The sequence below is a fragment of the Panthera leo genome, chromosome B4, assembly GCF_018350215.1.
Source record: "Panthera leo isolate Ple1 chromosome B4, P.leo_Ple1_pat1.1, whole genome shotgun sequence".
Taxonomy (NCBI): Eukaryota; Metazoa; Chordata; class Mammalia; order Carnivora; family Felidae; genus Panthera; species Panthera leo.
Window position 1 is genome coordinate 79,136,998 of NC_056685.1, and position 16,807 is coordinate 79,153,804.

At 52.4% G+C, this 16,807-nt stretch overlaps 1 protein-coding gene across 5 annotated transcripts; it reads right to left on the reverse strand.

Annotated features, from left to right (window-relative positions):
• Positions 1-1,119: 1,119 nt before the first annotated feature.
• On the reverse strand, positions 1,120-15,439 carry ITGB7 (integrin subunit beta 7). Of its 5 annotated transcripts, none has more exons than XM_042946657.1 (16): positions 15,349-15,439; positions 10,672-10,748; positions 9,519-9,722; positions 7,620-7,821; positions 7,357-7,527; positions 6,389-6,630; positions 5,838-5,996; positions 5,429-5,524; positions 5,175-5,264; positions 4,044-4,190; positions 3,545-3,738; positions 2,961-3,184; positions 2,501-2,720; positions 2,152-2,360; positions 1,668-1,825; positions 1,120-1,399 (listed from the first exon to the last, which is right to left on the reverse strand). In XM_042946657.1, exons 3-16 carry the CDS (start codon positions 9,717-9,719, stop codon positions 1,319-1,321), a joined length of 2,394 nt encoding a protein of 797 aa, XP_042802591.1. In that variant the 5' UTR covers positions 9,720-9,722; positions 10,672-10,748; positions 15,349-15,439; the 3' UTR covers positions 1,120-1,318. The 5 variants fall into 5 exon arrangements, with proteins under 5 accessions (XP_042802591.1, XP_042802590.1, XP_042802592.1 ...); XM_042946656.1 differs by having other exon boundaries at positions 15,230-15,415; XM_042946658.1 differs by having other exon boundaries at positions 10,626-10,748; positions 15,230-15,415.
• Positions 15,440-16,807: the final 1,368 nt, after the last annotated feature.

Here is a 16,807-nt window from a genome sequence, read left to right on the forward strand (position 1 = left end):
CCCCCAGAGGGTCCAGGAGCCCCACTTACACCCCAGGGAAACCACAGCCTAAGAGCGCTTGCAGAGGCTCCTGGGCCCAACACCCCAGCCCTCCTTAGCTGGTGGGGCCTAGCACTGGACAGATGCCTCAGGTGCGTGTGGAGTGAAGGGAAAGGGAGATAGGGCAGGCTCTCAGAGACCAGGACATGGAATTTGGGGACCTGGGAAAGAGAGTAGCACCCGTTCCAGGTGGGCCACTGTACCAGGCCCTACTAGCCCTGCCCTGCACCCATCTCTTCTCCGTCCACCCCCCTACAACCTTTCATCACTTAGCTACTGATTGTGCCCCATGGCTTGACATTGGAGGGTTAAATGAGACATGGGGTCCCACCACAACTTCTAACCCTCTCCCCAGATGCTCTTTGCCTCTGCTGCAGTCCTGGGGCTTTTATCTTAACAATCCCTCCTACTCTTCCTCTTTCCCTCCCACCTTCCCTCCCTCCCCCCCCCCCACCCTTTTTTTTTTTTTTTTTAATATACTTATTTTGCTATTGGGGGAGGGGAATATCAAATGAACAAGATCACTTTTAAATGGTAGTTTTTATAAGATGTTATAAACTTGTATCTTTTTACCATTAAAGTGCAGTGTATGTTCCTTCGTGATATATTTAGGATATTTAAATAAAAAGAAAATGGGGCTTTTCTACATACTCTTTTTTGGGAAACCTTTTCTTTGGGGCCAAAGTGGTTATCCTTTTTTCCCCCAAATATAACCACCCCAGATGTCCTGCATCCGAGAAACCACCATGTAAAACTCCACAGAAGCAACAAGTAGAAGTGAAAACAGGATATCACTTCTGAATAAGAGAAAAAAACATGCACAGCAGAACGAAATAAGGTCAGGTACCAGCTGTGTTTCTCCAAGTGTGGTTCTGTAGTCCTACAAATGCATGACCGGAGGATTCACTAGCCCACCCTGACCAGCCACTTCCCAGGCAGCCACATACTGAATCTCCTGCACACCAGGTTAGAGGACCTCTCCCCACCCTCAGGTGGCAGGAGGAGGAATGAGCAAGTTTTCCCGAGGCCCAGGCTCCACAGCCTGCTTTGGCCTTGGGTGAAGCAAGATGACAGCTGTGCTCTGAGGTAAGACTCTTTATTGTATACAGGGAGCGGGGGAACTAAGCCCACACTCCTTGTGAGGTAGGGAAGCAAGGTTGCAGTGGGAGGCCGCCCTCGACTGTCACTCTGAGAAGTAGGTGGTGACCATTCCTCAGCAGTGCCCTACTGGGCTGTTGAGAAAAAGAAGAGTCCTGGGATGAGTGTGCCTCTTCCCCCTTCAGAGAAAGGGACTTCTTGCCTCCTGAAAGCGGGGATTGACCGTGGTTGTGATGGCACTTCTGTAGAGAGGATTGCTGTCCTGGGGAAGAAGATGGGAAATGAGGAAAAACCTCCCGACTGCTCCTTTACCTAGTCCTAAGAGGCCAGCCTGGAACTTGAGCAGCACCCCCAGAGCTGATGGAAGTTAGCAGAGGGGTGGGGCAGAGGACGCACAGACCAAAGTGAGGGGGATGAGCTAGGTCGGAGGAGTCCAGGTTGGGGGTGGGGCAGGGAAGCGGAGACCAGCGGTCTTAACCAGAGAAAGCGAGCAAAACCCAGCCCAGTGGGGTAGGACACAGTCTCCCTACCTGCTTCCAGTTGAGCTGCTGCCGCTCCTTCTCAAAGCGGTTATATTCTTGGCGGTCATAGATTTCCACAGAAAGCCGGTAAGCCAGGACCAGCCCCAGTCCCACTGCCACGATGCCCCCCACGCAGCCCAGCACGATGGCCAGGGTGTGATTTACTCCTGTGGGGAAGAAACAACACACTTCTAGGGGTTGGGGCATAGGGGTTGATCAACGGTTGCCCACAATGTGTCCAGCTTCCCTAGCCCTGCCTGTCATTGAAAACAAAGGGAACCCAGCAGGGTCCAAGGTTATCTCTGTGGTGCCCAGGGCCTTAGCTTTGTCCACTTGGTCCATCACTTCTGCTTTTGCCTGGACTCACTGCTCTGCTTCAAACCCTACCTGGTTTCCCATTATCTTCACCTGCCCAAGCCCAGAGTTCTGAAGCCCCACCCATCAAACTTGCGGGGCTCCCTCTGGCACGTCTGCAGCATCTCTGCCCACTTACTCTCTTGGGCTCTCACTCTCAGTATGACCCTGCCTCTGGCTTCCTCCTCCACCAGGAAGAAGAACAGCTGGTTGTCCAAGGTCCTCTCTTTGCACCAGCCATCATCCGGGATAGGGTCCAAAACCAGGGTCACGTTGGCATCAGCACAAGCGATACTGCAATTGGTAGCCAGGGGACCGGTCCCAAAGGCCCCACACTCTGCACAGTCCCTGTCCAGTGGACACCAAGAGGTTACCAGCTGGGCAGCTGTGCTCCCCACACCACACGGCAGAAAGAGGTGGGCAGGTGGGAGTGGCTCCGCGACCCCCGCCGTGCCGCTGTTCCCAAGTTGCAAGACGGGAGGCCTCACCTGTGTCTCTCGCATGACGTCTTGCAGCCTGGGCACTGCTCACACAGGGCACCGTAGTAGCCATCCAGGCACTGGCAGCGGTTGCACGTGCAGCGTCCATGCCCACTGCAGAGCACTCCCTCAGGACTGACACAGCTGTCCGTGTCCCCACTGCACTCACACGCTCTGCCCGTGCGATTGGCATGACAGTGACACGTTCCACAAAGGCAGCGGCCAAAGCCTGGGACAGAATCACGCTCAGGGTGACAGCCATTCTCCTCACACACAATGGACATCACATGCCACCACGGGATGCCTAGAGCTGAAGTGTTCTGTGCGTCCAATTCCCTCTCAAGTGTGCCAGATAGCTGCAACTCCTACACCAAAGTCTGATACTTGCCCTTAGTGCCATGATGTTCCCAGAGCCGAAATATCCTGGGAGCCACTCTGACCCCACCCTTCCCCCAAAGTCTGCAGGTACCTCCACAGAGGATGCCCTCATGTCGTTCACAGCTGGCATCATCACACTCGCACAGGGGCCCGGAGCTCTGTCCACTGCAGCTGCAGCGTCCACACTGACACCGTCCCTTCCCGCTGCACAAGGGCCCTGTCCCATTGGGGGCCCGGCACCCAGATTCCAGATCTGGGGAGGACAGTTCAGCCTCAGAGCATTCACAGAGTCGACCCAGACGGCCAGAGTTACAGCTGGGAGGGGAAGACAGAGCCAGAGGAGGGAAAGGTGGGTCAGAGTTTGACCATCCCTTGACCTATCTTTCCCAGGATCCTCTAAACCTAAGCTCTCAAAAGAACTGGAGAGAGATGAGTGGCTGAACGGATGCCAGTGTATAGTTGAGCACCAAGGAGCAAGAGAGCAGAGGGAGTTCGGGGGGAGGGGAGGGTCCTGGCACATCTGTGAAGGTGCACATGAAAATCAGGGTGGAGTCTTGGGACATCTGGCAAAAGAGGTCTGGAGATGGCCAGTGGGAGGACAGAAGGCAGAGGAGGGATACCGGGGCTGGTCATGTGTGGACAGTCACATGGGTGAAAGGAAGCAGGAATCCTCACCTGCACACCCCGCATTGCAGCAGCCCCTGGCCATCACTGCAGTGGGGAGCCCGGGGCTGGGTGTCACTGCAGTTACAGTCACACAGTGTGTGCAACTCCACGGTCAGCTCCTCTGAGAAGCCAAGGGCTCGGAGCCTCAGAAGATGGGGCTCTGAGAGGCAATGAGTAGCTTGGAGAGTAACCAAAAAATTCACCTGAGGACAGTGCAGGCAGAAATCAGACTTGAGATCCTGCACCCACATGTGCACATGACACCAAACCCATTGATCATCCAGAAACCTATTCCTTAGGAAATTAAGGGATAAGCCCATGCTAACACCCATCTCGTAGAAGCCTGCTGGAGGAAGCTGCTCATTAAAGCCTTTTAGAAAGGATGGATGGAGAACTACCCCACGCTTTTGCATTGTTCTGTGTCTGCCCCCCATCTTTTCCTGCCTGCTTCAATTTCCCACCCCCCACCCCCACTTCCTTCCTTCTGCCTATCTCGGCTGGCTCTCACCGTCTGGTTGATTCGGACCTCGTTGCACTGGCCCCGGTCCCCAGCCTCACGCTCCCTCTCCTCAGGACCCCCACACTGAGATTCATAAGAGATGTGGACCCCAGGAGGGAGTGGAGAGTGTTCGAGGGTCACAGTGGATGATAGGCTCTGTGGAAGAGAGCAAGTAACCACGTGAAGGCAGGACTCCAAACCCCACCTCGTGTCCTCTCCAGCCTTTCCAAATTCTGCCATGACCTGCCCCAGCCTGCTTTGGGGACCCCTTGCATTCTGCCCAGTCAAGAGGCATTTCTGCAGGAAGGGCACTGTGAGAACTTTGGGTGCATCACACAGGAGCTAGAGGCCTCTCGGTTAGCATTTCACAAGGGCCCACTGTGGAGGGGGGGGGGCCTGTCAATGTGCGGTGGCTGCTTCTCAAACCCCAAATGACGACACATAACCTGTGTGCATAAAGGGCAGAGTCTTTAAATCGAGTTTGCCCCGGGAAATTTGGTACCATCTCAAATTTTCTCACCATGGGTTTAGGACATGGTGGTCCCTGTCCTAAGAAGCCTAGAGCATGGTTAGAGATAGGACCTAAACCCAAGAAGCACTTAAGAATCTCTGTGGTTCCCTCTACCTGTAAAACTCTATGGTTCCTGTGAAGAACATCTCTGAATTATTTGTAAGCTTAGTGAAAGTAGGCTCTAGATGTCACATTCTTTCTGTACAGATTGACTGGGGCACGAATGCCAGCCCTTCCGTCCATTAACTATGTGACCTCGGGCAAGTCATTCAGGGACCTGTGTCTGTATCCCCACCTATGAAATAGGGATGATAATAGCAACCAGGGGTTTAGCAGAGTTAAATGAGACGGCAAACAGTATGTGCACTTAGGACAGTGGTTGGCATGAAAGACAAGCTCAGTGAGTGTTCCTTCCCTTCCTTGCCCAGTGCAGGGCTCCATGCTCGGCCCAAACCAGACACTTCAGATTTGAGAATGTAAGATTGAGCAGATGAACTAGGAATGACAGCCACAGGCAAACCGTAGGTAGTTGCTAAAAGTGATCAGTCCCTGATAATTCTGCTGCCCCCCACCTGAGGCCCCTTCCCAGTGCCCGCCCTCTCCATGCTCCCCCGGTCCCAGCCCCTCACATTATAGGCGTCCATGATGAGCTGTACCACGTTGCTGGAGTCCTCACTCAACTCCCCAACTGCGGACTTAGGAATCAGCTTACTCAGCTCCTGAGTTAAGAGGAGTCCAGGGAAATGGTGGGTCACAGCTCTAGGGAAATGGGCTTCTGCGGGTCTTGAAGGAGGGCATATGGGGGGAGTGGTGGAGAATGGGGTCTTTGAGGAAGTTGAGAAAAGCTTGAAGTGGGAAGGTCTGGCATTCAGCCAGCTCTCACCTGGTAGACAGGCAGTGTGGCACTGGTGACGGCAAAGATGGGCTGGATGTTTGCTGCAGAGAGGGCCTGGGCTACCTGACCCACAGAGGGGTAGTCCTGGGCAGGGAGCGGGGAAAGGTGAGCACCACAGGTCTCCCCCATAACATCCAAGGTGCCCTCAGCCCAGGAAATCCAGGAACCAGGGCTCCACCAGCTGGAGGAACCCTGGAGGCTCGGGAAGGCAGAAGGGGCTAGGGAGTGGGGTGGCACAGGGTTCTGTCTGAGCAGTGGGGGCACATGGAGCGAGGAGCTGGTGGGAAAGATGGCAGGGTGGTCACTGGTAAGGACAAGGAGGCTGGGGAGAGGGGGGTCTGGGAGTAGAGGAGGTGTGGCTCGGATGGGGAGGGGTGGAGCCAGGGTGGGGACTCACAAACTCTGGGCTGCGACTATAGAGGCCATTACTGTCCAAGTGGCAGTGCCCGTCGCTGGGCATGAAAATGCCACCCAACTTCCCATCCCCAGCTGTGTGGAATGTGTCATCTGAAGTGAACACCAGCAGTCGGGACACATTTCTCCAGCCAATCTGCTCCTGGAATCGGGGTGGGGGTGGGGGTGGAGGTAGGCTGTGCACCTGGGCTCCATGAGCCAAGGATTGCCAGCCTCATCCTGAGTCACTTTGTCTATCTCCATACCCAGACCCCCCCCTCCGCCATCCCACCCCCCCCCATTTCCAGCTCCCTGCTTCCCCCCAATCCCCCAGACAGGGCTGCTGCTAGCGGAGGCCTTCTTATGAATTAGAAAAACATGCCTCTTCCTCAAGATATTTTACTCCAATCCACCAGGAAATTATTAAAATAAATATGCAAACTCCAGTGACTATGGTACAAAGAGCACCCCCAGAACCAGGCACTGCATGACCCTAGGTGGCAGTCTTGGCCCCAAAGGGTTCTTCAGACTCAGATCCCCTCCTCGCCTCCTCACCTGGCAGAGCGCAGCCTGGAGAATGGCATCAAAGCCACCTTCAGGCGAGTCCAGGTTGCCAGACACGCTCTGGCGTCCCACCTCCCGCTCGAAGGCCTTAGCATCCGAGGTCAGGGACAGCACGTGGCGAAAGCTGAAGGGAGGCTGGCAGCGCTCCAGCCGGGTAGGGCAGGGGTGGTGAAGTTTGGAGGGCACTGTGCTCACAAAGGGCAGCACCGTTTTGTCCACGAAGGAGCCAAAGCCTGGGGCGGGGGGGGGGGGGGGGAGAATGGCGAAGGTTGTCCCCAAAGTCACTGGCCAGCAGCAGGGTGGAAGGTCTGCTGCTGAGGACTCAGAAGGCAAAGGTCCATGGGAAGTGGGGGGTGAGGGGGACAGTCAGAGAGGAGCAGAGGAGATCACGAGAGCGGGTGCTCCTAGAGCACAGGGACTGAGTACCTGGCAGGGACAAAGGGTTTAGGCCACTGACTCAGGGCAGTGGGGGATGGAGGAGATTAAGAGGAGGATGAGGGGAGGGTCAGGCAGGATCTCTCTCTCCCGAGGAAGAAGGAGAGGGTGTAGGGTGTAGTAGCAGCATGAGGCAAAGGAGGGGATCTTGAATAGGGCAGTTGTGAGTGTGGAAGCCGCAGCCAGGGACAGGGACATTTAGACCTTTTCCTAGAGACACAGACAGGACTGAGAAAGTGGCATCAGGGCAGTATCTGGGTTGGCAGGTCCAGAGTGTGCTGTCTGACCCCTGGGAGCTGTCTGAACGCGGTCTGGCCAGACTCTGGGCCTCGGTTACCCCCACCCGTAGTCTCTTAAATCCCCTCCAGTTCTGTCCTAGAAGGTGGATGTTCTGGGAGAGAGACGCCAGAAACCCGGGGCCTGGCCAGGTCTGTTAAAAACCGGGAGAGGGCAGGCAGGGCCCCTGTGCGCCCAGGACGCTGGCAGAGACAGAAGCGGCTTTTGCAGGTAGAGGCCGAGCTCACCGATGCGCACGGAGTGGGTGACCTCCTGCAGCCGCGCCAGCAGGTCTTGTCCGAGCTGGCGCACGCGCTCCAGGTCGTCCTTCATGGAGTAGCTCAGGTCCATAAGGTAGTACAGGTCGACGGGGTAGCCCTCTGCCCGGAGGAAGCGCACCCGGAGCTGCTGGGGCTCCCCTGGGGAAGCGGGGTGGGGGATGGCGCGGGTCAGCGAGCGCCATCGAATCTCAGCCCGGACCTCCAGCCCAGCCCGCCGCCCCCTGACTCACCCGGCCGCAGCGTGACCCGGACCTGCTGCGGCGCCAGCTGGATGGCCCCCTCGCCGCGATCGCCCTGGCCGAGCGGCTGGTCCTGCAGCACCTCCTGCCAGCCGCGGGGCTCCTCCAGCTCCCCTGGGGGGCAGCCTTGGGCCAGCAGCTCCTGTCGCTGGCCGCAGCGCCGCGCCTCCGCCACCCCCGACGCGGTGAAGTTCTGCGCCCAAGGGGAGGCGCGTCGGGGACTCTAGTCCTCCACACCACCACCCCCAGCCCTGTTCCCAGACCACCTCTCCCCCACCTCCCCCCGACCCCCCGGGATGCCGGCCGCTCCTAACCCTCCCCTCGCGGTCAGTTCCCTGAGCCCTTAGGATGCCCTCCCTTCCCGGTCCCCCCAACAGCCACCTCGTCCTGTCTTTGTCAGAGCCCGCTTCCTCTAGCACCCCACCAGCCCCCACCTTATCTAGACAACCCCCTTTCCCTAGCCACCTACCTTTCTCCTCCCCCTAGGGCCACAGACTTCCTGTTGAGATCTCAGGGACCTCACTACCACAAGAAAAAGAGGAGCCTGGCCTCCTAGTCCAACCTCCCCTGCATGCTTAGGCCCAAACTGGAAGGGGGTCAGGCTGAGACCCAGGCTAAATTCCTGGGAAGGGGAAGGACAGGGACAGAAGAGGAGACACCCCTTCCCCCCAGTTGGCTGGCACCCCTGGGACTGGCTGGGAAGTGGCAGAGGAAGGAAATAGTTACAATGGCTTCTCAACTGGCCCTGGTGCCAGACTCAGGTCCAGAGATTGAAGGAGGCAGACACATATCTGACTGTCCCCAAAGCCCCTGCCTGGCACCTCTGTTCTCTGCCTCCTGCTGACTCTGAGTCTCCTCTTCCGGTCCTCCCAGATTCCTGGGCTGGCTCAGCTTCTGCTCAGTCACTGTGGCTGTGCCTTCTCCTTCTGGTGAGTTTGCCCTCATCTCTCATCTAACTCTCCCTCTTCCTTTGAGGGAGACAGTTCTGTTCTCACCCTCTCCCCCAACTCAGTTACCTGCCATGCTCTGTCACTCCATGAGCCCTGTCTCTTTAAGGCATAAAGCAAAGAACAGCCTTGTTTGACCAGCCAGGGAGACACCTGCTCCCCAGCATCCTTCCTGGCCACTTAGGCAGATCAAGCCTTTCCCCAAGGTGTACACACTTCTAACTCCTTCCCTTCTACTCCCCCAGCCACAGGCTGCTACATACCTTAGGAACATTATGAGGTACACACACCCCCAACACAGACTCAGAAACCCAGTCACACACTTTCTGCTAAAGACTAACCCCCAGTGTGATGGCATTTGGAGATGGAGCCTTTGGGAAGAAATTAGGGTTAGATGAGATCATGAGGGTAGAACCCTCATGATGAGATTAATGCCCTTGTAAGAAGAGGCACCAGAGAGCTTGTCTACAGCCTGCCTGCAAGCCAAGAAGAGGGTTGCCACCAGAAACCAAATTGGCTGGCATGTTGATCTTGGACTCCCAGCCTCCAGAACAATGAGAAATAAATTCCTGTTGCTTAAGCCACCCAGTTTTGTTATGGCTGCCCAGGCTGACAAACGCACTTCCTCACATGCATACACGTACCACAGGTCCCTCTCCCTGTACACAAGCATGAGTTCCAGCACAGACACACTTCCTCCAAATTTATGGTTACAAGTCTTTTCCGTATATACACAAACGCACAGGTACACGAACATATACACACAGGAAACTTGCATGCTTGAGTATGCACACACACACAACCACACACAGGAGTCCTATGTGCACAAACTCAGTCACGCACAGGACTGCAGAGAGCACCCGGAAAACCACGCAGTTGCAAACCTATCTCCGTCCTGCACATACACATACACAGGGTTCAAAGGCCACAGAGCCATCTTTACCAGTTGCTTGCACCAGGCACAGCTTGGGTGTGAGAGGATGCATTTCTGGCAGGTGGGGGCCGGCTGGCAGGACCCCGGCAGGGACAGATCAGGATCCCCCCATTCTGTGACCTTCTCTGGGGATGAGATCTTGGCATCCAATTCACTCTCACCTCGGCTCAGAGCCAGCAGGAAAACAAGGACCATTGACAAAGCCACCATGGCCTGCAATACGATACAAAGGGGGACACATGGGTCCTTAGGGAGGACCTCCAGGTTCTCAGTCCTCTAAAATTAGTCTGTGGTTGGGGCACCTGGGTGGCTCAGTGGGTTGAGTGTCCGACTTAGGTTCAGGTCATAATCTCAGGGTTTGTGAGTTCTAGCCCCACATCAGGCTTGCTGCTGTCAGCGCGGAGCCTGCTTAGGATCCTCTGTCCCCCTCTCTGCCCTTCCCCCACTTGCTCTCTCTCTCTCAAAAATAAATAAACATTTTTTAATAAAATAAAGTAAGTCAAGGGGCGCCTGGGTGGCTCAGTCGGTTAAGCATCCGACTTCGGCTCAGGTCGTGATCTTCCGGTTTGTGAGTTTGAGCCCCGCATGGGGCTCTGTGCTGGCAGCTCGGAGCCTGCTTCGGGTTCTGTGTCTCCTTCTCTTTCTGCCCTCCACAACTTGTGCTCTGTCTCTCTATGTCTCTCAAAAAGTAAATAAATGTAAAAAATAAAAAAAGAATAAAAAATACAAAATAAAATAAAGTGAGTCTGTGGTTGTCACTCTCAAAACTCTACCCCAGGGGTGCCTGGCTGGCTTAGTCGGTAGAGCGCGAGTCTTGTTCATAGGGTCATGAGTTCAAACCCAACCTTGGGTGTAGAGCTTACTCAAGAAAAAAAATAAAAAACCTCTACCCCAAATCTTTATCTCCCTTCATAGTTTCACTTTCCCCTGTGGATTCAGCAGTTTCTTCAAAATGTTGGGAAGGGGCAGGTCCCAGGCCTGGGTAGGAGCCTCAGACAAACCCTGTCCCTCCTGTGTGCAGACTTCCCTAGGGCCAACGTGGGCAAAATGGCCTAACAAGAGTCTGGGGAGTAGGCCTGGAAGCACTAAGGTCTACATCCGCCCAGGTCTATTCACCAAGATTGCAAGCCACAGTGGAATCAGAACCGAACAGGAAACAGACCGGGTTCTGGTCCTGCTTCAGTCCCTCACTGGCTGTATGGCAAGTCAGACTTTTTCTCTGGGCCTTAGTTTCCACATCTGTAAAGAGAGAGAGTTGAATAAATAATCTGGCAGTCCTTGCAGCTTTCATAATCTTGGATTCTAAGTACAGGAAGAAGGTCAAGGATTCTAAATAAAGGAGGAAGGTCGGGGAATAGGAATGAGAGGAAGGAAGGCTGGAGCTGATGAAGAAGTGTGTGAAAGAAGCAGGGAAGGGTAGCCGACACGGTAGCAAGAGGAAGGAAAATTAGACCATAAGAAAACTCTCTAAAGGTCTGGGATAACGGAGGAAGGCAGGCCATGGTTGACAAAATTTTCTTTTTCCTGTCCTTTGCACAAAGCAAATATAGACTGGAGAAAGAGCCTGTGGCAGGGTAATTCCTGGAATGACCTCTAGGCAAATTTCTGATTTTAAAAAACATATTAATTTTAAAAAATGTATTAATTAAAATTTTGAATAAGCAATCCATAACCATACTTCAAAACTCAAAAAGTTAAATCACAATGGCCTTTTTTTTAGAGGTGGGAAAGCTGATCCTATACGGATCCATTATATGGATTGATTCAATTATATGGAATTGTGGGGTGTCTGGGTGGCTCAGTTGGTTAAGCGTCCAACTTTGGCTCAGGTCATGATCTCGGAGTTTATAAGTTCGAGCCCCAGGTCGGGCTCTGTGCTGACAGCTCTGAGCCTGGAGCCTGCTTTGGTTCTGTGTCTCCCTCTCTCTGTGCCCCTCCCCCTCCTCAAAATAAACATTAAAAAAAAAAAAACAATCTTGAAAAAGAATGAAATGGGAGGACTCTCACTTCTCACTTGCAAAACTCACTGGAAAGCTATAGTAATCAAGACAACGTGATACTGGCATAAAGATAGGCATATAGATCAATGAAATAGAATGGAGAGTCCAGAAATAAATCCGTCCATTTATAGCCAATCGATTTTCAGCAAGGGTGCCAAATTATTTGATGGGGAGAGAACAGTCTCCAACAAATGGTGCTGGGATAACTAGATATCCACATGTAAAAGAATCAAGTTCATTCCCTACCTCACAACATATGCAAAAATTAAGTGAAAATGGACCAAAGGCCTAAATGTAAGCCCTCGAACTATAAACTCTTAGAAGAAAATGTCAGGGTAAATCTTTGTGATCTTGGCCTTGACAGTGGATTCCTAGCTATGACATCAAAAGCGCAAGCAACAAAAGAAAAAAATAGATAAACTGGACTTCATAAAAATATAAAACTCTTGTGCATCAAAGAGCACTATGAAATGAAAAGACAGGCTACAGAAAGGGAGGAAATATTTGCAAATCATGTATCTGATAAGTATCCAGAATATATAGAGAACTCTTACAACTTGACAACAAAAAGGCAAACCACCCAGTTTTTGAACAGCAAAGGACTTAAATAGACATTTCTTTGAAGAAGATAGACAAATAACCAACAAGCACATAAAAAGATTTTCATCACCATTAGTCATCAAGGAAATGCAAATCAAATACCACAGTGAAATACCACCACACACCCAGCAGAATGGCTAGAATAAAATAAAATAAAATAAAATAAAATAAAACAGAAAATAAGTGTTGGTGAGGATGTGGAGAAAATGGAACCATCATACGTTGCTGGTGGCACGGCACTGTGGGGAACAATTTGATAATTCCTCAGTAAATTAAAACAAAAACTGGTACGTGACTGTTCAAAGCAGTGTTATTCACAGTGGCCTAAAGGTAGAAACAGCGCAAACGTCCATCAACTGATGAATAGCTAAACAAAATGTGATCCATCCATACGGTGAAGCATTATTTGGCCCTAAAAAGGAGCAAAGTGCTGATTCAGGCTACAACATCGATGACCTTGAAAACACTAGGCTAAGTGAATGAAACCAGTCACAAAAGACCACATCTTGTCGGGTGCCGTTTATGTGAAGTATTCTGATTCCCCAAATCCACAGAGACAGAAAGTGGATGCCAGGGGTTGGGGAGGGAGGGGAGGATGAGGAATAACTTCTTGATAGGCAGTCTTTTTTTGGAGTGAAGAAAAAGTTCCAGAACTAGATGGTGGTGATGGTCGCACAACATCATAAATGTACTTAAGGCCACTGAACTGTACACTTAAAAAATGGGTTAAATGATCAATTTTATGTGTATCTTATCAAAAATCAAAACATTGAGATAGTGAGAAATCTCCCATGCCCATCCTCCTCCTCCCATTTCCACACCTCACCCTAAATGAATAACCGTCATTTTAAGTTATCTTTTGTTGCTGATAATCCTTCTAGAGATTGTTTTATGCATACACAAACTAATGTGAAAAAAATATTCTCTCCAAATGGTAGAATCACATGACAGAAGTCTACAATCACAATTCTAGAATACATGCGGGTTTGTCCCCCTTTTTTCTTTTTTTAAAAGATTTTTTTAATTTTTTTTTTTTTTTAATTAATTTTGAGAGAGAGAGAGAGAGTACAAGCAGGGAAGGGGCAGAGAGACGAGGGAGAGAGAGAATCCCAAGCAGGCTCCATGCTGTCATCGCAGAGCCCGATGTGGGGCTCGAATCCATGAACCGTGAGATCATGGCCTCAGCCGAAATCGAGACATTTAACTGACTTGAGTCACCTAGGTGCCCCTTTTTTTCTTTTAATTGCTTTTCTTGGAGATCCTGCTACTCAAGAAAATAAAGAACTTCCTTGTTCATTTTCACAGCGGTATACATTTCCGTGGCATGGATGTATCATATCCCAGTTAGTCTCTCAATGGGATTTAAATTGTTTCTAATTGCTCACTGTTAAAACTAATGCTGGGGGCGCCTGGATGGCTCAGTCTGTTAAGCATCTGACTTTTGGTTTCCGCTCAGGTCGTGATCTCACAGTTTGTGGATTCGAGCCCTGCACTGGGTTCTGTGCTGTCTCTGCTAAGCCTGCTTGGGATTCTCTTTCTCTCTCTGCCTTCTGCCCCCTCTCAAAATAAATAAATAAAACTATTGCAGTGAAAATCCATGCATTTATCATTTCACATGTGTGCAAGTGAATCTGGAGGATAAATCCTGGGAAGAGGATTTGTAGGGTCAATAAATTGGCATCATTTGTAATGCTGGCGAGTGATTGCTGACGCAACCGCCTTCGCAACTATGCCAGTTTATATTCCTATTGGCAGTGTGTGTATGAGAAAGGCCAACTAACTCCTTGTCCCAAAACGTCTGCATCCGCCCCAGCCTGGGCTTAGATTCAGAATGGGGAAGGGGTGGGGTGACCTCAGCTGTCCTGCTCCCCACTGTGCACCATTTGGGACCTCAGGTGTAGTATATATATGTCTTGGAACCTCCACCCCCATGCGAGGCCGGTTCAGGCTCAGCCTCACTGTAACCTCAGCCCCGCTTGCTCTGCACGCCTGTGGTCGAGGAGACCTGAGATGCTGTAGCACAAAGCCCAGTTTTGACTCATGTGTTACAGGTGGGGCCCCCAGGATAAGACAAACCAGAGACCTCAAGCCCACTCATGTCCCCTAAAGGGAGCCCCTGGGACTCTCTGGACAGCGTTCCCCCACCCCCTTCTCCCAATTGTCCCCCTCATTTCTTACTTGGGGATACATGGCCTGCCACTTGTTAATTTCCCTCTCTCTGTCTCCTTCTCTCTCCCCCACCACCCTCCTGTTCAAAAGTTTGATGACATCCCTCTGCTGCGTTTCTCTTCTCCGCGTCTTTACGGTTCTTTGTTTTACTTCCTTTTCCTCTCCTATCCTAACCAAAGGAAGGCAGAGCTGTCTAACTCAATCCCCTCTTACAAATGGAAACCTGAATCCCAGAGTGATAAGTGACTTGCCCACAGTCACACAATGAACAGGGATGAAGACAGGTCGGGACTCGGTCTGTTTGCCACTTTCCTCGCCTCCAACCCAGGCACCATCATCATCAAAAGCCGTGCCTTCTCCCTTCCAGTTCCAGTGGGCTCCACCTAATCCCCTTTCTCTTCCCTTGATGGGTCCTCTTCAGTCAGTCTTCTTTCCCCCCTGTGGTTGTTCCCTTTTCCTGGGCTCTATCCTGGACTCCAACACCCTAACACCCCCTTCAGCACCTGAGAAACAGAGCATTTTCCCAACCTATCCAGATCTTCCAAATCAAGTGGAATCCTCTGCTGCCCACTCAGTGTCCCTCGGAGGGAAGAGAACCGAGCCACGCTGCCACAGTCTCCCAGGACACCATAGCCAAGGTGCCACTGGCAGATCTGAGCTGAGCACCAGGCACTAGGCAGCAGGGATAGCAGCTGGGGAGTCCTCTTGGGAGAGCCCTACCATGACAACCCTTGGCACATGGCAGGCACTCAGATGATAGCAGTCATACATCCCCTTCCTTCTTTGCCTCCCTCCAGGCCCACTTTTGGGAAACACATGCAGGAGAGAGAGGTGAGGAGGGTACGGGGTGTGGGGGGGGGGGCGGGGAGAGAGAGCTTGAGAAGCTGGAGGGAACAAGGATGAGGATCTCAGGAATGCAGAAAGGACTTCAGAGCCTTTCTCGAGTCTCACCTGAACCCTGGGTGTCTTGGGGTCAGAGCCCAGCGTCCTCTTCCCGGGAGATTGGGAGCAGGGGTGGGGGCTGGGCTAGTAAGGAGAAGAGGCTGGAGGGCTGGTGCCCTGGTACTCACAGGTGCGTGCAAAGCAGCCCTTCCTCCAGCCGCGGCGGCCTTTGTGTACTGATCTGGGAGGCTGCAGAGGAGGAAGTGACACACCCTGGGGTGGGGTGGGGGAGATTTCGGGGTGGTGGGGTAACTGATCTAGAAGGTGGGGCCCAGAGGGGTGGAACTGGGCCAAGGGGGTTGACAATACAGGGATCTGAAAGGAAGCACGGAGGCTCGTCTGTCTACTGAGCACCTACTACATGCCGGGCATATCACAATATTGTCATTAATCCTTGCAACAACTTCATGACATATCCATATGTTAATGTCCCCCCGGGGTCAAATTTTACAGATGTAGAGGCTAAGAGGGAAAGGTGGACGTTGAGGCTCAGAGGTAAGAAATAAAAATCCTTGCCCAAGGCCACATAGTAATAACTAACTGGTCTGGGTTTTCAACCCTGGTCTGCCTGCCTGGCAAATCGATGGGACCCTTCCACTTCTTCACACAAGAACACGATAGCAAGGAAGAAATATGGAGGTAGTAAGTCCTGGAATGAGGGGGAAATCAGTGGCGACAGGCTCTAATTTTGAAAAACGAGTGCCCACTGTATGATGGTGGATGCTTAACTCCATGGGCTCTGGAGCCAAACTGCCTGAGCTCCAATCCTGGCTCTATCACTTACAGCGGTGGGAACTTACGTAGTTGCTTAACCTTCCTGTGGCTTCTTCTCATCTGTCAAGTGGCACTCAGGATTGTTGCGGGAATCAAATGAGGTGACTCCTACCAATTGCTTACAAGAGAGCCTGGCACAACCTAAGGGCTTGAAAATAGACTCAGTGGCTGAGAAGTAACACGGTGAGAAGCGGAGAGGCTGAGAAATCCAAGGTTGGGGCACTGGGAACTTGGAGAAAGACACAGGGCCGGACTCAGAGAATGAGACTGGGAGGCCACTGCGCAGAGACAGCAGTGGCGGCTGGGAAAGGCGTAGAGGAGGCAGAGAGTGCGGTAATGGCAAGGATGAAGCCTGTCTGGAGAAGAGGGTGTGGAAAATACCTGGCCCTGGCCCACACTTGACCACAGGGAACTCAGAAGGAACTGGATGTGAGATCTGTCACAGGTCTGTCTTATCTGCCCGAAGGGGCACTCTGGGCAGCAGGGACTGACAAGCGAGGCACCGAGCCAGGTGCCCATCTCTTAGTGGGTGCACAGGGAGCATCAGGTGGGTCTTAGGAGTGTAGCCGCTGGAAGGAGCAACTGGGGACAGGGGTGGGGGGAGGTGGGCTTCTTCGGCTGGCCTCAGGCTACCGGACCTTATACCCTTCCCCCACAACCAGGGGTTACCATGGTGATGACCCCTTCTTCCCCACAGGCCCTGTGGTTTCCTCTAGAGCTTCTTTCACTTTCTTCTTCTGCTTTTCCTCAATCTTCTCTCTCCCCTACTCCCACATCCTCAACCCCTCTCTCTCCCACAAGCACAGGTCATTC